This window comes from Stylophora pistillata, chromosome 1 (genome assembly GCF_964205215.1).
Source record: "Stylophora pistillata chromosome 1, jaStyPist1.2, whole genome shotgun sequence".
Lineage (NCBI taxonomy): Eukaryota > Metazoa > Cnidaria > Anthozoa > Scleractinia > Pocilloporidae > Stylophora > Stylophora pistillata.
The window spans coordinates 33,671,886-33,695,714 of record NC_142519.1 but is presented as its reverse complement, the minus strand read 5'-3'; the positions used below and the strand labels follow the sequence as shown (position 1 = coordinate 33,695,714).

Genomic DNA, 23,829 nt, shown 5'->3' with positions numbered 1-23,829 from the left:
TGTCATAGATTTGTCACATGGTCTGAACTTGGTAAACAACAGTCAATGCTATAGCAAATTAACTGTAAAGTGTAGAGAATAGTTCACTTTTGTTGCATTTGTAACAACATTCCCACAAATTTGGATTTGTCTTTTCATGAATACCTTGAGGATTCTAAGCTTCAGAAGTTAAGTACCCATGCCATATTTCCTCAACCTCTAGTCACATAAATGTTTTAAACTGCATGAGTAAATGGTCAGAAACTAGGAAAAAAATTTAACTTCATCTTGATTTCTTAGTGTTCTGGTTTTTTTCAGTTTCTTCTAAAAAAGATATGGATTTTTAGAATAAAATGAGATCAAAATAAAGACTTGAATGACATTTGGTACCAAAGTGTGCTCAGAACATTTCAAAGACAACTGAACTAGGAGATTGAAGCAGATGACATCTTTGTTTCCAGCATGATGATGTTAGGCATGATTGTCATAGTTCACGAAAATTCAGGCCAAAATGAGTTACTTCAATGCATGGAAAAAAATCAGGGAATTTCAGAGAAAATTTACATCTTTGAAGAAGGCTGGGAAAAGTGAAATTTCAAGTAAATATGAAGTTGTTTATCTTGTCTTGGTCCTCTTTGCGATGACAGAAGTTGATCATGTACATTGTTCACAACAGTTGACAGATTCATGACAAGCATACTCTTCCCTTTGTAATGCAAGTTGACGTTGGAATGAAATTATGGATAAACACTAACACCGCTAAGACGTTAACAAACTTGTGCATGCGTGACTAACGTGCACATACTTTGGGATTATGTACTTTGATAATATTGTAAGCAAATCACGCAGACCTTTTTATTTTTGACATGTGCAATTTTCTTATAGAAGAGTTGAAAGTTTTTTAGTTTATCAAGTGGTGGTTTGTTTAACGGTTGTTGTCGTTTACCGTGAGTTTGCAGTTTTCTGTGTTTGTTTTGGTTTTCCATTTCACTTCCGCACAAACGCCAAGCGCAAACTGAGTGTTATACACAAAAGTTAGAAATCTCCTCAGATCACTTGGCAGTTCCTTGTCAATATATAATTAGTTTGGATTGCAATGGTTGTCTCAGTTTCTTAAATCTTTTGAAAAATTTTTGACTGCCAGTCATATAGTTTTTAAGAACCACGACCAGCAGTCGACCTCACGCAATAATAAATTATTTCTGTATGTCAACATGTGCAACATCCATGTATCTGTACTCTGAGCCCTGTGTTACACATGACTGAGCGTTAGACATGAGATTTATATATCACATTGGGATCACTTGGTAGTTCCTCACTGACACAGAATTTGGATCATGTAGGTTCTCTCAATTTATTAAATTTTCAGAAAAATATCATTCAGTCATTCGAGAAGGTTGTTGATACAGTACCAATTTCTATATTTACTTACCATAAAAACCCACAGATAAGCTGCACCTTTTTTCCAAAAATTGTTGCTAGAAATCGGGGGTGCGGCCTACCTGCTAGAACATTTGAAAAAGGTGTCCATTTTCACTTCCGATCTAATGCCTGGTTACAAGGCTTTGAATGATCCACTCGAGTTCTTGTTGCATTGTAAAAAATCTATGGAAAAACTGTGTTGAATGAAGAAATTCCTGTCAAAAATTTCCAGAAAAAGATCAATCATATGTCAGAGTTGGTAGAAACGATGTTCATTCTATTAACGTGCTAAAATTGTGGGCAAGACTTTGAAGTATTTTCCATTGCAATGTTAATAGCGAGTTTACGTTCCATGAACAGTGGATGAAGAAGACTTCTCAAGACTCACCTTTAGATTTTTTTTTCATTTCTCTCAAAAAACTTTTTTTTCCAAAATTTGAGCTGCTAAACTCAGGGTGCAGCTTATCTGTGGGTTTTTACAGAACTTCTGTCAGTCATCTTAGTGCTAATTTATCTGTGGATATGAATATTTGGTGAGTGGAGAAAGAATTTCATCCATCAGATGTTGTCTGCAGCACATACTTAAGCAGCTGTTTTGAATTCTTGTTTACCCATTTCAAACCTTGTGACCAAATAGCTAGTCTTTTAGGTACATGTATATAAGAATGTTAAAACTTCATATATTCATTGTACCAAATGTTAAAATTATTATGTCACTTATCATTTATGCAAAAGGATACATTTCTGAATATGGCTTCTTCGTTTTAATGCACTGTTTACATCATCCTTTAAGTAAACATTTGAGCAAAAGTAACTTCAACTTTTCAGGGATTTTTGAGGAAAACTGGCATTGAGCAAAATTTGCAACAAATTGAAGAATATTAAGGCACTTTTTGTTTTGCTGTAAATATTGACAAGTACTAAAATTTTGAGGGAAGTTTTTTTCCCCTGAAGGTACAGGATGAGCTTTCCACAGAGTAGAAAAGGTCCTCTGAAGCATTAAAACATAGAATAGCTCACCAGCAAAGCAGCTACACTGTATACTAGGAAACTCAATAAAAAAATTGAGAAAGGAAGAACCAAGGATCAAGGTTGATGGAACAAAAAATTCTGTTCCACAAAGAAATAAATTTTCCTGAGATATTTTAATCACTGCTGTTCCTTTTCTTCTACAGCACTGACAAAACCTTGAAAAGTATTTGATAACCGATCATGATTTTATTTTAAGAAAACACTTCAATCAGGTAGACTACCAAAACTGATTTTATGACTTCACTTGTGTTAATTTTGCACAATACTAGGCAATTTTTTTGAGGTAAGAACAGCATTAAAAGGGAATAAGATTCTCCATACAACAGATACCTCTCTGGCTTTTGTCACTTCTGCTGGCATAAGACTACACTTCTGTTTCAGGCCTGATCTGTTTGGACATGAATACAAGAATATTATTGTGGTGTTGATTGTAAATTGAACCCAAATTTAGTGTTTATTATATATTGCTAACTTGTGTAGAACTCAGTGTTATTGCTATTCATTATATAATGTTATGTTATTAAACATTAAACATACTTTATTTATTCCAGAAGCAGACTATATATACACTAAAAAGGAAAGGGAAAAAGATGCTTCTAGAAAAGGAAGTTAAGAGGTTATCCCTATTTGAAAACTCCCTAAAAAATAAGTCTAAATGAAATTAAAATACTTAGTTACAATTAAATATTTAGGTACAATTTAAGCTGAGATTTAAAATGCTGAAGAGTATCAGCTTCCACTATGTTTCTTGGTAATTCATCCATAATTTAACAATCCTAATGAAAAACGAATGTTTATAACAATTAAGTCTTGCCGATTTGACGTAAAGTTTGTACTGATGATTTGCTCTCATACATCTAGTTGAAGCGAAATCAAAAAAGCCTTCACATTCTAAATGGTAAAAACCAAAAACAATTTTATAACACTCAACTAAAGATAAATAAGTTCTATGGTCAGAAAGAGTAGGTCATTTTAGCAATTCGCATCAGTCTTCATAGGACATGTCTCCTTTGCGTTGATTTAAAGCAAGTCTTGAAGCTCCTCGCTGTACATTCTCAAGAGCATGGATGTCCTTAGCAGTATAATTATGTTCAGCTGTCCACACAATTCAAGTTAGACCAAGTTAGTGGTTGTGCATCATAGCCATCACAGTTTTCTTTCACTTTCATCTTATTAATATTGTTCTTTATTTTTAAAACACAACAATCATGACTTCCATTGTAACCATACCATACAAGGTTAATGAACTAGGAGAGTTTACAATTATCTTTCTTTACAAGACATCCAACTCCATCACTTAGTGTTGCCACCTAAAAGAACCATGAAAACTAGTGGATAAGCCCCACCATTTCCCACAAATCTTTTGTAATAAAACAGTGGTGCTACAACATGCAGGAACATTCTAAAAACATGCCACAAATTTGGACAATTAAAGTCATTCCTTGGAAATGTATGCTCCTAAGAGCTGTTTTTGTTAATAAGAACAAGTTTAGATTTCTTGCAGTTAAATCTTCTTCATTGACCCTTTGACACCTAATAGTGAGTTGCATGTAGTTTATCCTTTCAAAATCACCATTGAATCAAACACTAATGACATGAGAAAACATGAAATGATTGCCAGTGAAAAAGACCTTTGCTATCTATTGTAATGCAATGAAAATTAGTGTCTCCAAAGCTACTTAGGTCCAGTACCCCTTTTTCTGATCAATTGCCTAGTAAGATATAAACAACCCAAATAATGAAATAACTAAAGATTTCCTGTTGTTTTATGTCAAATTCTATTAAAAATCTGACAGGAATGAAAAAAAAAAAATACTGGTTAAACAATACCAGAGTAGTTCAAACATCTGTGACCTCCATAGTGTTACAGCTAAAATTCTAAGTAGGGATTCAGAGCATTCTCCATTTTCGAAGTTAATGAATTTACAAGGGTATACGATTGATGAAGCAACCAATATAAAGCAACTTTCTCAAGACTCCTTTTGATTTCTCTTAAAAAGCTTTTTCCACAATGTGAGTGGCCAAATTCTGGATGTGGCTTACCTGCCATGTTTACAGTACTTAAAAATTAATTGCAATTATTGAGAAGTCACCCCTTGAAGACCAAGGATGTCCTGATTTTTCATGGTGCAGTTAATCAACAAGATATATAGAAAGACCTCGGCTAAGAACGAAGACTATGGGAGATCGCGCGTTTTCAATATCTGCTCCCTTCTTATGGAACAGTCTTCCTCTGCCAATAAGACAGGAAACATCAATCAACTCCTTCAAACACTCGGTTAAAACATATTTAATTAAAAAGGCTTTTAGTTGGATTATTTATTCATTTAATTTAATATTGTGATTTTTAAAAAAATTCTATGTTTTACTAATTACTCTGGAAATTTTTACTGTAAATATTGTAATTTTACTGGGTTTAATAATAATATTGTAATGCACTTTTGAGTATTTTTATAGAAAAAGCGCAATATAAGTATTAAATATTATTATTATTATTATTATTATATATTGCTCCAAAAATGGACCCCTCTGTGAGCTTGCTCACAAAAAAGACAGACTACTGACATTAATTTTATCTCAAGACTAAGAAATGAAGCCTTTACACACTAACATCAGTATCCATGTTCTTCATACTCTTCCCTATACTTTTTAGTTGGCACTGACAAGGAGAATTTCTTTAAAATCAAAGATCCTTAGGGTGGTGATCATTTCCTTTATTTACATGATTTCAATGATAGTTTTGGTCCATGAAAATGCAAAGGAAGAACTCTGCCAACATTCAGCCATCTTGACATCACACTTGGTCAATAACCCATATATAATAGTACAAGTACACAAACCTTTGAGTCTGGATTTGGGATTCCACTTGGTCATCAATACCTATATCCATTTCCATGGGATCACAGCTCTTTCCTAATAGGTACTAAAAATTGGATAATTAAAAAAAAAATCATTCACCAAAGTGAAGATTTCGCTGAGAATGAGGTGAGTAATACAGTGTACTACCATAACCTTATGGCTACAAATTTAATTGAAAGAAATCCTACCATATCATGCCAAATGGCATTGTGTGGTTCCAGAAAATATGCATCCCCCCCACGGAAGACTTTTTGATTTGCACCCCCCACCCCCCAGGATTTTCCATTCCAAGTGGTCTTTGATGACCCCCCCTCCCCCCAGGAATTTCTAGAATTTTAATTGGGGACTTCTTACCACCCTCACAAATTCAAAGTGGTTTTTGTACTTATAAAAAGAGAAAGTGAATACCAAGTTGGTTACATAAATGCAGTATAATTTTATTACAACACTGAAAACATTAAGGTTAACTTTAATAAAAATATATATAACGCTTTGTTAAGCTTATACTTTTAGTTTCTTTGCCATCATTTTGGCAAATCATATCCGTGTTGTTTTTATGCAAGATAATTTATACGCTTAAACATCTGGGTTGCAAAATTTAAACTGATTTAAAACGTCGACTGTTCCACGTACATTTTCGTGCTAACTCCGATGAGAACGTTTCACTCGCTTAAACAACTTTGCAAACGATAGTAAATAAAACAGAAACTTACAAGGTTCCCTTACCTACACATTTTGTCACTTTCTTCAGGTTAACAAAGATTTAGTAATACATAGACAGGTAAAAACGAGTGATATAATATCCCGACGTTTCGGCGACTTCATGATGCCATTATCAAGGGTACAAATGAAAATAAAATTAACAAATGCCAGTTCAAGAGTTACAACTAATTTGCATAGGGGAGGTAGCTACACAAATAATTTAGCACGGATAGAATCAGTTTGCGATAATCAGGCATCGCAGATATGTTGATGACACTCTCACTATAATGCGCAACATTACTACAGCTACGGATTTCTTACACACCCTGAACCACGCCCATCCCTCCCCTTTCTTGGCACCCAGCTCCTAAACCGTGCACCCCAAATTGAGATGAAAGTTTATGTTAAGCCTACTAATACTGGTTTACTTGTCCACTACCACAGTTACGTTGACAACCGGTACAAACGGAACTTATTAACAACTATGCTTGATCGCACGTACTGTTTGTCCTCTTCATGGCTTTATTTTTCTGAGGAGTGTGAGCGCTTGAAGTATTTATTCTCATGTTTGGACTATCCTCACCACCTTATCAACTCCGCCATTAACACCTTCATTAACTCGAGAGTTGCTGACCAGCAGCCATTTCAGGCATTGGGAAGATTGGCGAAAAATGATGTAACCCGAGTAGTCATACCCTTCAAGGACCAAGACTCCACTAACATTGTTAAGACGCAGTTGAAAGACCTCAGCATTAAGCTCTAAACCACAATCCAGCCCGTATTTGTCAGACGGAAAATTGGCCAAGACCTTAAAGAATGTGAGACCAAACCACAGCTGGTTAATCAACAGTGTGTAGTGTACCAATTTAAATGTAACCTGTGTGATACAGGGAGCTAGGTTGGTTACACACGCAGCCATTTAAATGCCCGCGTGGATAGCCATAAGAGCACATCATCTTCAGTACGCAAGCACTACGACAAAGACCACCCAGGTGTTGTCCCTGAGGACCTTCTTAGCTGTTTCAAAGTTCTCAAGAAGTGCATGAACAAATTTGATTGTCTTGTCAATGAGATGCTTTACATCAAACAATTAACACCGAGTTTGAACATGCAAACGGATTCTATCCATGCTAAAGTATTTGTGAAGCTACCTCCCCTATGCAAATTAGTTGTAACTCTTGAACTCGCATTTGTTAATTTTATTTTCATTTGTACCCTTGATAATGGCGTCATGAAGTCGCCAAAACATCGGGATATTATATCGCTCGTCTTTACCTGTCTATATATTTCTTCAGGTTGATTCTTATTTAAAGACCGAAAAATTCACTAGCACACACATGTTAACTAGGTTTCGTGAACATCGTCACGATTTACAGTAGCTAGGTAGCCGGGCTTTCTGAAGGTCGAGTAAGAAATGGGAACGAAAGTACTCCAAGACGGCCATTTTTAATCGTTTTTACCCCGGTTGGCCGATCCGTTCCTAGCTTTGAGAGGTTGTAGCGCTAGCTAACTCAAAGAAAAACAGAAAAATTAAAGCTTATGATGTTAAATTTATCTCAATGGCCAAGAGTACTGACTTTTGTTTCAAAACAACGTACGTGAGTACGTTTTTGTGCTTCAGATCAATCGTATGTTGCTTTAAATGTTTTGTACATGGTTCGTTACCCTTTGGAAAGGTAGTTTCCCACAAAACCCCCTACCCCTTGAACCCCCTCCCCCTCAAAATTTCCAATGATCTTCCGTGGGGGGGTATGGATATTTTCTGGGACCACACATTAAGAAGTCATGTGAGAAATACAATGATCAAAACAATTTAAAAAATAAGGAAAAGATCTCAATATCATTCTTCCTTGATCTGATAAAATCAGCAAATAACACGATTTCATAAATTTTAAAATAGCTCCCCTCAAATGGAAAGATTCAGGTTCAGCATTATAATTGTGTAGCACAAAAGTTAAAAGAATCATATCAAAGCATTTCACTTTGATTTTCTGCTGAGGTGGGAGAAATCTTAAAATCAACCTAATCAAAAAGTGCTGCTACCACAGGGTTGACTGCTACAAAAAAAAAATGAAATCTGAAATATGAAGGGATTAGATGTTAGGTCATTGGATACAGCTTAGTTGCCAAAAACATCCTCAAAGTACGTTCTACATTCTTGGCATAATGAACAGTGTATCTTCTATGGCATTCCATTTCCGCCAAAATTCAATGTTCTATTTTACATCGTACTTTCCACAACTCAAAAGGTGGATGATAGGGACAAGAGAATTCCCAGTCGAGTGGACTTGGGAGACCTTTCTCGACTCCCTAGCTGTCGAGGGACAATCATGGCCACCGGTTGGCAAGATATCGATGCTGCTGCGCAATCTGCTAGTTTAGGCAAAGTGAGAGCCACCCTCTTGAGGGTAGCTGAGCGTCTTTCTTCTCTGGAAGAAACACCACCTCCAAGTAAGAATTGGGCAACCTTTGTTAAGTATGAAGAAGTTAGTTTGTTCGTGCACTGATGCAAGTACATGTAGGTCAGCTCCATCTTGATCACTTCATGCGCGCTGTATGCTGGAAGGCATCGATCGTAGAATTAAATATTTTTCCTAAAGCTTTTGCTTGCAATACTCTTATCTTTGTTTATTTTTCTGGTTTTTTTTTACTCAGAGTAAATCACCCATATAGGTGCGTAATTATTATGTCAGAGATTTTTGGCAGTTCAGAAGGTTCTGTCTGAATGATTATTAATTTTGATTATTTTCAGTCTCCTCTCAACCGTCCTGACACTCACCTCAAGAATTTTACAAATGTCACATACTTTAAACCCTTGCTGAAGTAAAAAATGAAGCTGTTCCTCGCTGATTTCATAGGAAGGTCTCTCTCGTGTCCCTCCATTATGCAGTAGAGCTTGATATGCACAGTTAATATGGTTTCTTTGATCGATTTCTACCAACATCCTGTAAGCATGTCCAATCAATTCTGAGACTAGTTCATCCACGTCAAGACTAACAGCTATTCTTTGCAGAAAATCCAACTTGAAAACTATTGGTTGGAAATCTAAACATGGATCTCCAGATCCCCTAAATCTGTCTATAGCACTGATTATATCCAAGACAGCTGAATTCAAATACGCCTTGTCATCAGACATTTGCTGGATCATATTTTTCAAGATGACACAAATTGATTAAAGTTTAGCAGCACTTGTGAATTTCGGGAAAATGTAAGCTAAAATAGCTGAAGAGATGCAAACGAGTCACAAGCGCCCCACTAAAGAACTCGGCCACCTTCGACCTGATGGCGAAGTCTGGTCTGGTGGGGAGTGGAGAAAGGTCTCCCGAGTCCACTCGACTGGGAATTCTCTCGTCCCTATCGTCCACCTTTTGAGCAGGGGTGGCTCAGGGTGATTGCGCCCACGATCTCCTTCAGTCACTGACCATCGGGTAAAAGTCCAATTCGAAAAGTTGAATATCGAACGCGAAAAATTGCAAGTACAATGCCCAAAGTCGGAGGTCGGAAGCCAAAACTTAAAGGACAAATGATAAATGTTGGATGCGTAAACATGAATGTGGATTCCACTGAACTTGGGAGTCGAATTCGAAAACTACACTGTTGCCTCTAAAAAGTTGAATGTCGAAAGCGATAACTTAAATTTTGCATAAACAAAAGTTGAATGTTGAATGCAATAAAGTTGAATTGCCAGTGCAAACTCGAATGACAAACGCAAAATGTAAAAAATATTGTGGAAAGTACGATGTAAAATAGAACATTGAATTTTGGCGGAAATGGAACGCCATACTCTTCTCTCTAGCTTGAGGTCTTGGCATCTTTGCTGCGTTTAGCAAATGCAAATCTCGATCGACGTTGAAGTTTTCCATTTTATCATCCCTTTTCCAAACGAGCAAGTTTCCAATGTGCGATTACTTCTTAAAGTTATACAACGTGCATATTTGTTCAAACAAAGTACCTACCAAAGATAATTGTCTGTTGACTCGCCAAGGTAAAATTCTGAACTTTGAAGCTCCGAAGCAGACGGCTGCTATTCCTCTCTTGAGACCAAAGGTAGTTTCGTGCTTTATAATGAATTTAAGTACTGCAGAGTTCTCTTGTAACTGCAGCTACATTAGCTCGACTTTTGCCGCCATCAAAGAAGGCATCTCTTAACTCATGCCCAGGGTTTCTCGATTAGTTTAGTTCAAGATCGTGCGCGTTGCAGTTGTGTCTTCCGTTGTGAACGTGTGTTCTGCGTGTCACTTCCCAACTAGGGGTGGGATGCAATGTAAAATTGTAAGAAGGCTCGAAGGTAAGCATATGCATTTGCAAACATTTAGAGGTCACGTGAGATAACAAGCATGCTCTTCCAGCTTAGTGCGAGTTTGACTTCGAGCGCATGACGATGTAATTTCTTGACAGGAATACAAAATTCACTTTTAGCGGAATTACCCGTTTCTCAGAGCCAGTTTTTGGAACTATGGCAGAGAAAGATGTCGACGATCTCTCCTTGGAGTTCGAAGATGAAGGTGACTGCGATTCTCCACAAGATCCAGATGTTTGTGCCCCAGCGAAATCCAAAGGCGCCAAAACGAGTGGCACAGCATCAACTGAAGAAACCTCAACAGCAAAGCAGGTCATTACGTTAACTGAGGCAATCCTGCAATTAACAAAGTCCATGACTGAAAACCCCTCCGTGAGGGAAAAAAGGAAAATTTAAGGTAGTCATGCTACCGAACTTCCCTCTGCAAAAAAGGCCAAAGTGGCTACTAGCCGAGAAAGCTCCATGAGTGAATCGGTGACGAAAATGGCGGGAACAAGCTCCATGAGCAATGATTGAGAAGATTGCGAAGATCTTTTACAGAATATCTTACACTCGACCGATTGTCGGGATGAATTTGGGTCTGGTAATGACAAAAAATCCCCAGAACCTGAAGATGAGCTCCTGAATGAGCTACTCAGGGAGTACAAATCAGATGACGCCACAGGCGACAAGCTAAGAAGTGATCAACTCACTAAGCTCCTAAACAAAATGTTTCGGAGTAAAATTGCTGAGAAAACTTTGAAAGATAAGATGTAAAGGCAACTAAGGCTTGAAAATTGCCTTTAACTGCACCTATACCCAAAAAATGTTTTTTCGCTTAACGAAATAAGCTTATTTTTTGGAGTATTTCTCTGCAAAAATTTCTTAATTTGCTCAAATCTTTAATTTTCTGTGCCCAGTCAAAATACGGAAAATCGGCCACCATCTTGCCCCACAACCGAGTTTAAAGAAGAATGGCTGTAGCGGGTAATGTGACGTCAAATCGAGAACACGAAAGTCTGCATTTCACACATTTTCACTTGTTTGGGAAGGTTGTCGTCGATATTGTCCGAAATATGCCAACTAGGTGTGTTGTATGAGGAATGTACGAAGCGTGATACCCTCTTGCAAATTTCGCACGTTGCTACATCCTTCTACAACACACTTAGTCGGCATATTTTCGGACAACATCGACTACAACCTTCCCAAACATGTGAAAATGTGTGAAACACAGACTTTCGTGTTCTCGATTTGACGTCACATTACCCGCTAGAGCCATTCCTCTTTAAACTCGGTCGTGGGGCAAGATGGCGGCCGATTTTCCGTATTTTGACTGGGCACAGAAAATTGAAGATTTGAGCAAATAAAAGAAATTTTGCACAGAAATACTTCAAAAAATGTGCTTATTTTGTTAAGCGAAAAAAAAATTTTTGGGTTTAGGTGCACTTTAATGTCAAAGCAACCCGAGTAAACGGGGGAATTTGGTGGCATTTAAGAGACTCCACAAAGAAACTTGACGTGTATGTGTTTAAAATGCAGCAGGCCTTGGTGAAGGGAATAATTCCTGTAGCCCGCTTGGCTGATCAACTTATGACAGCCAAAACACTTGATTTAGAGCAAGTACAATCAATGAAAAAGTTGAGCCTAGAGGCACTATCCTTGCTTACCCATGTGAACTACGAGGTTAACATGCAAAGGAGTGTTTTGATGAAACCTGATATTGGAAAAGAATTTTCATCACCTTGCTCACGTCTGGTCCCATTCACAGACTCTTGGTTTGGGGACAACTTACAAAAGCAACTAAAAGATATTGGGGATGAAAATAAAGTTGGAGTGAAATTACACAAGAGCAAATACCCATCCAGCAATGGAGGCTCTTGCGTTGGCGAAGGCACATATAATAACAGGGGATCATTTTGGCCAAAAAACTTATATGCCTGGGGGCAGAGCCACCCCGGGAACAAGAATCACAAAGGGAGTTACCAGAGCCCCAAATGATTTCTCTGGTGAGTACTTGTTTATGTATTGACAGTGAGCCCTTCCAGGCTGGCAGGTTATCTTACTATCTGCCCAAATAGAAAGAAATTACGAGTGATAGTAGAATCCTTGATATAGTCCAGGGCTGTCATATTGAGTTTGATTCTGAGCCTATACAATCTGGGTTTGAAACACAGTTTGTGTACAGTCAGAAGAATTCGCTTATTATTTCGAGTGAAATAACTAAACTCTTTAGAAAGGGAGTCATACATGAGGCAGAAGCATGCCAGGGCCAGTTCCTCTCAACAGTATTTACCAGGCCCAAAAAGGATAACACTTAAAGGATTATTTTAAACCTCTAGAAGCTTAACCCTTTCACTACTAGAGCGGCCAAAAGCGGCCAACCGGAAATGTCACGTTATTCCTAGAGCGGCCAAAAGCGGCCAAAGAGACCGAGACTATTTTTGGGACTCTGTGCTCCCCTGTTAGGCGATATTTACTCACCCTTTTGTTTTCATTGTTTAAAGTGAGTATTGACCAATAAGAATTTTCTCACTGCGCACAAATTAGCATCCCCTTTAGGGTAGAGAGTGGATGTTAAAAACTTACTAGTTCCGCGTTACCTGAAATATGGCTGCCGCACCGCATTCTATTAGCCGAGAAGAATATCGTGAAATTTTCGGATCGTCCGATGAAGATAATAGCAATGAATCAGACGGTCAGGGTTCTGCGGAATCTGACATAGATTTCGAAGGATTAGCGAGTCAGAGTGAAAACGAATCAGACGAAGAAAGTTCGAGCGAAAGCGACGATGAAACTCTGTGGTCGCAAGATTTTGAGGACCTCGTGATTAACAACTTCACTACAACTTCAGGAATCAAGGTCGCTGTTCCCAATGAAGCGAGCGAAAAATTCTTTTTTAACCTGATTTTTGACCTTTCCATTATCGATTTAATGGTCCGAGAAACCAACCGATACGCGCGGAAGAAATTGGCAAATGAACGAACGAGACTTGACAAGTGGAAAGATGTCACTGCTCAAGAACTTAATGCTTACTTTGGTATGTGCATTATAATGGGCATAAACAGCTTGCCAAGAATTTCGATGTATTGGTCGTCCGATTCATTTATTGGAAATAGCGGCATACAAAATATTATGACCAAGAACAGATTCGAGGAGATTAGTCAGTTCCTTCATTTTAACGATTCTTCTCAAGAACCACCACGCGGTGACGATAATTATGACCGCTTATTCAAAGTGCGTCCGATCATCGATAACATTTTGGAGAAAATTCAAAATGTTTATGAGCCGTCGAAAAACCTTTCGATTGACGAGGGAATGATAGCATTTAAAGGAAGGCTATCATTCCGCCAGTACATGCCCGCTAAACCAACGAAATATGGCATCAAAGTTTGGATGGCGGCAGATTCGAGCAATGGCTACGTGTCGAATTTTTCTGTTTACCTCGGACAAGAAGCAAACGGACATCGCATTCATGGCCTTGGATATGACGTCGTGATGAAAATGGCGACTCCTTTCCTAAATAAAAACAGGCACATATTTTTTGACAATTTCTTTTCAAGTTCTTTTCTGTTTGATTGTCTTCTTGCTCAGAACACCTACGCATGTGGAACTGTTCGCTGCAACAGGAAGGACTTGCCGCCATGTGCGAAACGAAAGCTTAAGCAAGGAGACATTGTAACTGCACAGCGTGGCCCTCTAGTATTCACTAAATGGCATGACAAGCGAGATATTTCTTTCTTGTCGACAAATGTTTCTCACAGTGAACCCTCCCGACCAGTGCCGCGAAAGAAAAAAGGCAATGTTATCGAAATTCAAAAGCCGCGAGTTGCCGATGTTTACACCGCTTTCATGGGAGGAGTTGATCGCGCAGATCAGCTTCGCTCATTTTACTATGCAGGCTGGCAATCACGAAAGTGGTACAGATATATTTTCTGGTTTTTATTTAATTTGTCTATTTGTAATGCCTATGTCCTGTTTAACATTCATCGTGGAGGACGGCGTAAGAAACCATTGATAGATTTCAGGCTGGCGCTTGCCAAACAACTCATCGATGGCTTTTCTCAAAGGAAGAGAAAGAGACGCTCCCTTGATGCTGTAGACCAAACTGCCGTAGATCCAGGACAGCATATTTCTGTCCATGTAGAAGGAAGAAAGAGGAAGTGCGTACAGTGTATCAAGGCTGGCAGGAGAACCCCGAAAGGATATAAAGTGGAGACGCGTTTCGAGTGCAAACTCTGCAAAGTTGCGCTCTGTCCCACATGCCACAATGAGTTCCACATGCAGTCCGAATAAACTCTTTTGAACTTACCTGTTCAAGTTCCAACATCTTAGATTGACTATTAACCTGTTTTATAAAATATTTGTAGGGAATATACCATGTTTTTCGTTGCCTTGCACGTTAGTTGTTCAACAAACCAATTGTATTGCCAGCATTAATGGCAGCAAATTTGAATTTTTTTTCATTTCTCGACTTTCTGGAGTCAATGCTCAATGTTGTTACCAGATTAGTTGCAATCAAACTTATGAATGAATGAAATAACAATCAGACTGTAATTTTTTTTCCATTATTGCTCATAACATTACATTAAAATCTACTGAGCATGTATGTTTTGATTTTGTGTTGAAGCCTTGGTGGTGCCTAATTAAATATTCAGGAACAATGGGATTTGGGCCTAATTAGCATATAGTAGTGAAAGGGTTAATGACTACATCACATACCACCATTTTAAAATGGAGACCCCGCAGTCTGCCTCACAAATTATGAAATTAGGTTCATATATGGCAGTGCTTGACTTAAAGGATGTGTACTACTCTGTAGCAATTGCAGTTGAGCACAGAAAGTACTTAAGGTTTAACTTTCACGGTACATTATATGAATTCATTTGTTTGCCTAATGGCTTAGCCTCTGCCCCTAGAATGTTTACAAAACTTATGAAGCCTGTGTATGCAACACTGCGGGCTAAAGGTGTGTGCCTAGTGGGTTATATCGATGATATCTTAATTGTTGCTGATACAGCAGCAGAACTTAACACCCATGTTGATGAAACCATCCAATTACTGAAATCCTTAGGTTTTGTATTAAATGACTCCAAATCATGCACTAAGCCTTAAAAGGCAGTCAAATTCCTAGGGTTCATCATCAATTCAGATACTATGTCTGTATCCATGACTCCTGATAAGATCACTAAAGTTAAGGAGGGATGCTTGTTAGTTTTAAATAAGGGTTCTGTCACCATACGGTGAAGAACAGTTGCCTCGCTAATAGGGCTAATGGTATCCAGTTTTCCTGGAGTGTTTTATGGGCCCCTTTTCTACCAAAGTTTAGAGAGAAAAACGGAGGCTCTAAAGATGAATGGGATGAATTTAGAGGCTAAAATGTCCCTGTCGACTTTAGCCAAGCAAGACACAAGTTGGTGGGTCAAAAATGTTGATAAAAACCCCCAGCCTATTACATTACCACCAACTAAACTCACCCTTAGGTGTGACGGCTCACTACAAGGGTGGGGGAGTGTTGTTGAAGGATCAAACAACCCATCGGGGCAGATGGACAGCTTCTGAAGCCTCGTTTCATATAAATTACCTAGAATTGAAAGCTATCCAAATGGGTCTGCGTTCTTTCTGCAGTAATTTACACAACACTCACATTAAGATTCTCTCTGATAACCAAACTGCTGTTGCCTACATGCGCAACATGGGTGGAACATACTCTTCTCTTTGCAATAAAATCACAAGAGAGATTCTCCTTTGGTGTAAGGATAGGAATCTTATTGTTACAATATCCCACTTACCTGGACATTTAAATGTATTAGCTGACAAAGCCAGCAGGGAGTTTAATGATGATGTGGAATGGGCTCTTGACCCAAAATGGTATGAAATGCTAACAAGGAAGTGGGGGACACCTCAGGTTGAAATGTTTGCCTCAAGGTTAAATTATAAAGTAGAGAGAGATGTATCTTGGAAACCTGATCCCTCAGCATATGCAGTTGATGCTTTTTCCCTTAACTGGTCCGATTTTGTGTTAATTTACTGTTTTCCCCCATTTAGCCTCATTGGGAAAGTTCTACAAACACTGCAATTGTACCAGACCACAGCAATATTGATATTCCCAAAATGGGAAATGCAGTTTTGGTACCCCGTGTTGCTGAAGATGCTGATAGAACAGCCAGTGATGATACCAGTTCACAAAACCACTTTGACTCAAGCTCACAACTCAAGCAAAGTGCACCCCTTGTATCCAAAGTTGCAACTTCTTGGGTGTCTTGTATCAGGTCAGTGCTTCAAAAACAGGGAATTGGTCAACAAGCTATAGAAATTATGCTCAACTCTTGGAGAAATGGAACTAAGAAACAGTATACTTCAAGTATCTCTCAATGGACATCGGATTGCAAACTACACAATTATAACCCTACAACACCCCCTGTGGCACAGGTTTTGGAGTTTCTTACCCATCAATCCAACCACCTAGGATACAGTGCTATTGGAACAACAAGAAGTGCTCTATCATCCTTTATAACACTTGATGTTGTTAATTTAGGTGACCATCCACTGGTAGAGAGGTTTATGGCAGGGCTTTTCAATAGGAAGCCTGCCCTCCCTCGTTATGTTGAAACTTGGAACCCCCATATTGTTCTTGACTATTTCAAGAGTCTCCCAGAAAATGAAAGTTTGGAATTGAAACAACTGACAATGAAGCTTACTGTTCTGCTTGCCCTTATCTCTGCACAACGTTTACAGACATTAAAAGCCTTATCTCTTGATGGTATGTCAAACACTAAGGATAGTTTTAGTTTTAGACTGCTTGAAGTTCTTAAGCAAACTTCAAGACATGGGGGTAAGAACAGACACTTGGCCCCCATAGTTCTTAAAAAGTACCCACATGACTCAAAGTTATCCCCTGTTAGATTTTTAAAGGAATATCTTACCAGAACAGCGACTCTAAGAACATCCCAACAATTGCTACTTTGTTACAACAAGCCACCTGGACCTGCTTCACGAGACACCATCTGTCGTTGGATAAAACAAACATTAGCCGCATCTGGCGTCAACACTACAGTATTTAAGGCACACAGCTGCCACAGTGCAGCAACATCTGCGGCCAAATTGGCCCGAAGTCCTTATGGAGGATATTCTGGCAGTTGCTGGATGGCGTTCAGACTCTGTTTTTGTTAAATTCTGTAATAAGCCAGTTAAACATGCACACAATGCCTTTGCAGAGGCAGTGCTTGAAAGTTAATTAGTTGCCTGTTTAGCAGTTTCATTGTTTTATTCTCTTGGAAACTCTGTGTTTAAGTCTATATTTGGTTTTACTACTATTGAACACAGCTGTTATTGACTAAGACTGTTGTTATTCAGACTGGAAGTATTAAATTGTGTTGTGACTTTTCCATGTAACTTTGTTATTTGGTGACATGAGCTCTGAAGTTTCACGTGACCTCTGAATGTATGCAAATGTGAGGTAGAATTGTAAAATTAAACGAGACTTACCTGTAAGTTGAAGTTTGATTGAGATTCTACCGTAGCATCTGCAGAAATGAGGAGGTCACACCCACCCTATACTTTACCCACCCTGGATATGTCATCGGGTGGAACACTTGGTCACCAAATAACCTTGTCTTTAAAGCCCGAGCTTGAACCGCATGCTTGCTATCTCACATGACCTCCTCATTTCTGCAAATGCTACGGTAGAATCTCAATCAAACTTGAGCTTACAGGTAAGTCTCGTTTAATTTTACAATTTCACGGGATATCCTTGTTTCACGAGCTATCCTTGATGCTGTTTGGGACACTTCGGATTGGTGAAAGATTAAGATTCTGGTTGCGCTTTTAAGCGCGAAATTTTCTTCGATACGTTGGAAAGCTTAGGAAGACGAGAATTAATTTTGACGTTGCCTTGTGCCTTCCCTTATTAGTTTGGAGTGCGTCGGTGATCGAAGTTGTGCTTTTCTGTCGGAACTAGTAAGGTAAGGTTGCACTTCATGCCAGTATTTTTGTTAAATTTAAGTATTACAACTATTCTTCAAAGATCGCGTCCAAGTTTCGGGCTAAATGCTGTAGATTTCGTGTGGCTGCATGATAAAGTGTCCGAGTAACTACTAACCTGGATTCATTGAGTCCTCAGATCTCGGTGTTTCAATGACCGAAAATTTGTGATTTTCTTCCAGCCTCATTATAATTTTTATTATGTTACATGTAGCAATCTCATAGTGTCTACATTGACGGTTATTATGGATACAATGGAAGACATGTATTCATCAGTTGTATGGCACTATGCAAAAATTCAACCTCCGGTATGGTTGATGTAATTGTTACGGTGGCCAATTTACCACTTCAACTTTGTTGATATATCCAAATCTTTCCAAACCCCTTCGGTAACTTCCCGAAAAAACCTCTCCTTCCCATGATGTTCTCGTTAATAAGTTTTTGTTCAGATTTTAATTAGCTAACCGGAAACACAGCTAAGCTTTCTCTAAGCGCTTGCGGGAGGTCGTCCACGAACTTAGGCCATATTGTGAACGACTTTACTGTAAAGCGAAGATTAGATTTTGGCGCGCACAGAAAGCAGAAAGCTACGTAGGCGAAAGTGCCAGTTGCTCGACATACCTGCATGGCCCGTGCGACGAAATAACTTCACAGGATTGGCAAAGTTTCAGTCACAGCAAATTATGCAAAAAATCTAGAAAGATTTAAGCACAAATCTCATTTAATGTTTAAAGCAACATATCAATGACTGCAACCAGCGTGTTGTATACAAACCTCGCAAACTTTAAAACACGTTCTCTAGTGATACCTGCGGAAGTATTCAGTATAATTTCCGGTAAGATTTTCGCGGACAATCTGATCGATTTCTCTTACATTGTGTGCTGAGACTGAAACTTTTCACCTCAAGCAAATCTCTGTCACACGGCCCAAACAAACATAGCGAGCAACTGAGCTATTACTATTTGTCCGTGTTACAACACACGAAAGGACTCCAAAGCACACTTCACTCTGATTGGGCAGAAAAACACGAAGATTTTCTGGCACCAATCAGATGGCAGAACAACTGCGACCGTTTGGAACTAGTTTTGTAAGACAATGTCCCCAGGGGCTCTTCATGCCCTAACTTGAAATTGACCCACAGCCACTGGGTCTCCGAGGATGTAGGTTACCACACTATAGGTAGCCAATGAGGCGCATAGCGCCGAGTTGGCAATAATCATCTCGTATCCAACAAAAGTGAGTGGAATAATTGTTTTATTAAAAACGTTAAATTAAATTATTTAATTTTATTCAATGTATTAGCTCCCTTCTGATTTTAAGCTGACGCGTGCACTTACCATATTTGTAGATTGTGGTATATTGGCTCATATACCATAATGGCTACGCCAATAAAAAGTCTTGAATTGCATTATCCAATGATCCAGTTTTTAGTAATTGCTATTATTAAAAACTGGATCATTGGATAATGCAATTCAAGACTTTTTATTGGCTCAGCCATTATGGTATATGAGCCAATATACCATAATCTAATTTCTGTACATTGTTAAATCCGGTTTCTTCTCTCAAAATAAAGTCGAGAAGATTTGTCTAATATCTTGGGGGCGTTTTTTTAATAAAACAATTATTCCACTCTCGCTTGTTGGATATGAGATGATTATAGCCAACTCGGCGCTACGCGCCTCGTTGGCTATCTATCATCTCTTATCCAACGCGCGCCTGTGGAATAATTGTTAATTATTGCCTATTATTAGCAATTATTGCTCCTACAAGAGCAAGAACTTGGTCTTGTGGGCTTTCATTGTGAGCGTTTGGTGATCCATACATTAGTGGAGACACTCTCTGCAACTATCTTTGCAAAGAAAATACAAATCTTTTCACCCTTACTTAATTTCATTCATACAGGTATGGATGAGAACCAGCAGCAAAGCAAAGTAAACAAAAGTGCCAATGAGGTGGTAAGCTTCATTGTAAACATTTCCTTTGCAAATTATGCACTAGTTGTGAAAAGGTATAGGTGGTGATTAATTGCTTTCCTTGGTGTAAGCATAATTTTCCTTTGGTTTTGTTAATGATATGAATGAAAATGCATTTTGTAAAATAAAGTAAAATGTTGTTTTCTCGCCCGGTCTTGATATGAATGAATATGAATGAAAATGCATTTTGTGCAAAGAAAGATAAAATTTAGCTCCTAGAGTGTAAGTTATAATGAGATGATGTGTCACCACAATTTGGCTTCTATTAAAAGTAAAATGTTGTTTTCTCACGCAGTCTTGTTTGTTACGTGCATGGACCAACTATGTTATTGTGTAGTTTCCAAGATGGCAGTGGTTTTATCAAGCGATCCTTCAAAGCTCTTCGGTGTTCCTTCAGTCTGCTAAGTCTCCATTCAAAGGGTTATTTAAATGCATGAAGATTTCATTTTCAAAACAATTTACAAAAGATGGTAAATTACTTCTCCAGTAAATCGAAGTGCTCGTATATGCTTAAATCATGAATCGTGGTGATGTAAACAAGTGCTACTAAACTTCACAGCACATGGTTACATTTTGCTCTGCAGTTTTTTTTCATTCACTGTGTTTTCAACACATTCTCAGAAATAAGAGATCAGCCATTTGGGAAATTTCTATTGGTCTGAATTTTTCTTTACTAGAAATTATGAAAAATTTGATTTTCAACCTTGAAAATGGGGTCGACTTATACACGGATAAATACGGTAATTAACTCCTCCACCATCAGTAATTGCATTAAAGATTCTGTGTTAGAAATCACAGCACCATAACCCAAAATCTAATGTTGTCCTCAGCACGATTTCATTTTTTGAGCAAGGCAAAGGTAAAAATCAATCAAGGGCCACACAGACATCACATATGTCAGATATGTAAAAACTACTCTATTCATTAATTCAATGTCATTACTCTCCCCCATAGTAGCTATAATTTTTAGCCAACTTGGGAAATAGCAACCAAAAATGGACCCTTTGGACATCCAAACTTTTAAATTTCAAGGGGAAGGTTCCCCAGACTTTGCCATCCAAGTGAGAATAAATGGCTGCCACACTGTCATTTTGGTCCCCCCTACCTGCTCACACATTGTCCCTCCTTTCCACAATCCTACCAAAGCCTCCATATGGGTAGTAATAAAAACACTGAAGTGAAGAGTGCTATCTCAGCAAGAGATGATAATCATGCGCACTTTTAAGTGAGTCCTAGCAGATGTTTGGCAAGGTATTGCACTCTTGCTCCAAATCTAGTTCACATAGACTTGAGAAAAAAGAATCGGATGTAGCAGTCATTCAGGTTGGTCAATTGCTCCAAGCTCTAATTTGATAGCACTGCTCATTTGGTTATCTTTCTTGCCAATACTCTTTCCGGTTATTTGGGTTTTCTTGGAAACTCTTGCCATTGAGGAGAAGCATGATATGCGTTTACAAATTAAAAGCAAAGAAAAGTGAAAAAAAAAATAGGAGAGTAACTGGATGGTATCAAAGACAGTGGTATAATTTTTTTGCAGGGAGGTAGGTTTCCATTTTTTAATTGAGTTTTAGCCTAAGTATGTCTAAGTTTCTACACTTGTTGTTTAGTCTTGTGATTTCTTACTTTAAGAAGTTGTTTGAATTTGTTTTTTTATTACAGCCAATTGAGTCTGTAAATGGAAAGCAAACACACAATAATGATGGTAAGGAACAAATTGCTTGCACTTTAAATTATTGAAAGTAATCTGCCCTCTCCATATTTGTGATTTTTAATTTGACATGCTTTGCACGGGTGTTGTGTAATTAATGTGAATAGTGAATAAGACTGTGCAGCCAATTAGCTGGTGCTGCAGCATTCCATGTCCAATTAATTCAATAGAAGACCCTTTGGTCATTTCACGCCTTATTGGGTCCTGACATGTCCTTGAAAGAAAAGTTGCTTGAGGTATATTTTTATCGTAAACATTTATGAAGCTTTCTTCTGATTTATAGGTTGCTAGGAGTTTAGTGAAACTACTGTAGTGTACAAACAAATTTTTCCCGAAGGACACCTGCGAAAGTGGGAAGTAACCTTATGCTTGTCGCATGCGATTAAGTCATCTCATATAAATCGGCCCTAAAAACGAAAAATTTACATTACTTTTAGATATTGAAGTGAATACTTTGATACACAGTGGCTTTAGCCTCTGCATATCCTCTTATGTTTTTCTCTGAATACCTGGGAGCTGAGCAAACTGGTAACCACCCATATTCTCTCGTTCTCTTTAAAATAGGATTGTTGATCAATTTTTGCTGAGTTGACTACCATGGCTCAAGATGGAGGACCACGTGGTGAGATAAACTAATTTCTTCTCTGCCATCCTGAGAGGGTTTCTCATGCTTTCAGTATAGAACAGAATTTTGGCTAACCTACAATTCAACAGGAAATTGTCTCTTTTAAATTGAATGTTTTAAGGGAGTTCTTAAAATTGCTTTGAGGTTTAAAACCAGTGAATAAGGCTGTTATGAATTACACATAACTTCAGATGAGGGTGTCTGGCAGAGTGAAGTACTGGTGCATTTCATCCCTGAGAAGCAATCAAACTACTGTTTTCTCACATAAAACATTACTTGAAAATTAATAATCAGTAACTTAGATGTCAGGCATATCAAAGAATATTGGCACGGAAAGAGGTACTCTCCCTAGTGGTTCTTGTGCACATTCTAGGGTGAACGTTATTGTATCTCTAGTATGAACATTGGTGGTGATATTTTTGACAAAGGCTATCACTGGACGGCCATGTTTACGGATTTTGAAGGAAGGATTAAACCACCGAGGCTCAGGGCTAAACAGCTTTGTAAAATGTCGTATATGGATAATACTAAGTGATACTTTTCTTATGTTTTGAAGAGCATTTGATTAACATGGACTGGCTGGAACAAGAAATAGTTGTGGAAGAGCAGCTAGAAAGAGGAAGAGAAGAACAAAGAAAAAGGGAGGAGAAAACGAAAAGAGAGAAACAAAGAAGGGGAGAAGATCATTTTTCCGACACATACCTATACTTAAGTTATCCCTTTTAAAATTTTAAACCTATATGATATCCATGTCACTCAGTAATTTCTCTTTTTTTCGAATATGTGAAATCATGATCTTTTGGAAAACTACTCTATCAGGGATATAAATTTAATGTATATTGTTTCTTTTTTTATTTTTAAGTGAGCTTGATGATCTTGTTTATATTAGGACAGCCATATTAGTACGTCAATGTGATCGGAAGACATTAAATATTTGGAAGAGAAATTTAAAACTTGTCCTTTGCTTACATAGACCTTTCTTTTGTGAAGCCCTACTAAGTGACTCTTGATGTCATGTTAAGTTCTCCTTCGGTTCCACAAGTAAACAGGCAGCACGTTGGAATGAGACGACAGTAGTTCATCTGCAATCGACCCTTCAATTATTCTGTTACAATGTTTTATCTGGCGGTGAATAGTACCCGTGGGCCTTTACGTAGACGTTCGCTCTGCTTGTCAAGCAAAGATAAATTAATAGTTTGCCGTCAATATATGCATATGCATCTGTGTATACAGCGACTTCTGGGAAAATTTCTCATTGCCTGAAGACATT

General features: G+C 38.2%; 2 protein-coding genes, 1 long non-coding RNA gene and 1 pseudogene across 8 annotated transcripts in view; 3 read left to right on the top strand and 1 right to left on the bottom strand.

Annotated features, from left to right (window-relative positions):
* Nucleotides 1–10,197, bottom strand: part of LOC111323713 (nuclear pore complex protein Nup107) — an 80,221-nt gene extending 70,024 nt beyond the window's left edge. The window contains exons 1-4 of one of the 5 annotated variants that reach the window (XR_015998597.1): nt 8,774–8,796; nt 5,274–5,356; nt 2,764–2,821; nt 2,142–2,187 (exon numbers count right to left, since the gene is read on the bottom strand). Coding sequence is in view for 4 of the 5 variants with exons in the window: in XM_088752874.1 (XP_088609000.1) it covers nt 2,142–2,187; nt 2,764–2,821; nt 5,274–5,356; nt 8,774–9,142 (556 nt within the window). In the remaining variant the exon portion in view is untranslated. Of the gene's footprint in view, nt 1–2,141; nt 2,188–2,763; nt 2,822–5,273; nt 5,357–8,773; nt 9,477–9,950 lie in introns of those variants that run through there. The other 4 variants (XM_022927132.2, XM_088752874.1, XM_088752871.1 and 1 more) reach the window with 4 other exon arrangements.
* Nucleotides 6,429–8,766, top strand: LOC148742187 (uncharacterized; annotated as a pseudogene).
* A 1,441-nt stretch (nt 10,198–11,638) lies between the features above and the next one.
* LOC111323745 (uncharacterized) lies at nt 11,639–17,665 on the top strand. The gene is made up of 2 exons (XM_022927176.2): nt 11,639–12,279; nt 16,319–17,665. The coding sequence occupies exons 1-2, from the start codon at nt 12,268–12,270 to the stop codon at nt 17,441–17,443; spliced, it is 1,137 nt and encodes a 378-aa protein (XP_022782911.1). The 5' UTR covers nt 11,639–12,267; the 3' UTR covers nt 17,444–17,665.
* A 2,000-nt stretch (nt 17,666–19,665) lies between these two features.
* Nucleotides 19,666–23,512, top strand: LOC111323746 (uncharacterized). Of its 2 annotated transcripts, none has more exons than XR_002694190.2 (4): nt 19,666–20,208; nt 21,886–21,928; nt 22,499–22,556; nt 23,116–23,512. It is a non-coding gene; the product is annotated as an uncharacterized LOC111323746 (long non-coding RNA). The 2 variants fall into 2 exon arrangements; XR_015998604.1 differs by lacking the exon at nt 19,666–20,208 and adding an exon at nt 20,215–20,966.
* Nucleotides 23,513–23,829: the final 317 nt, after the last annotated feature.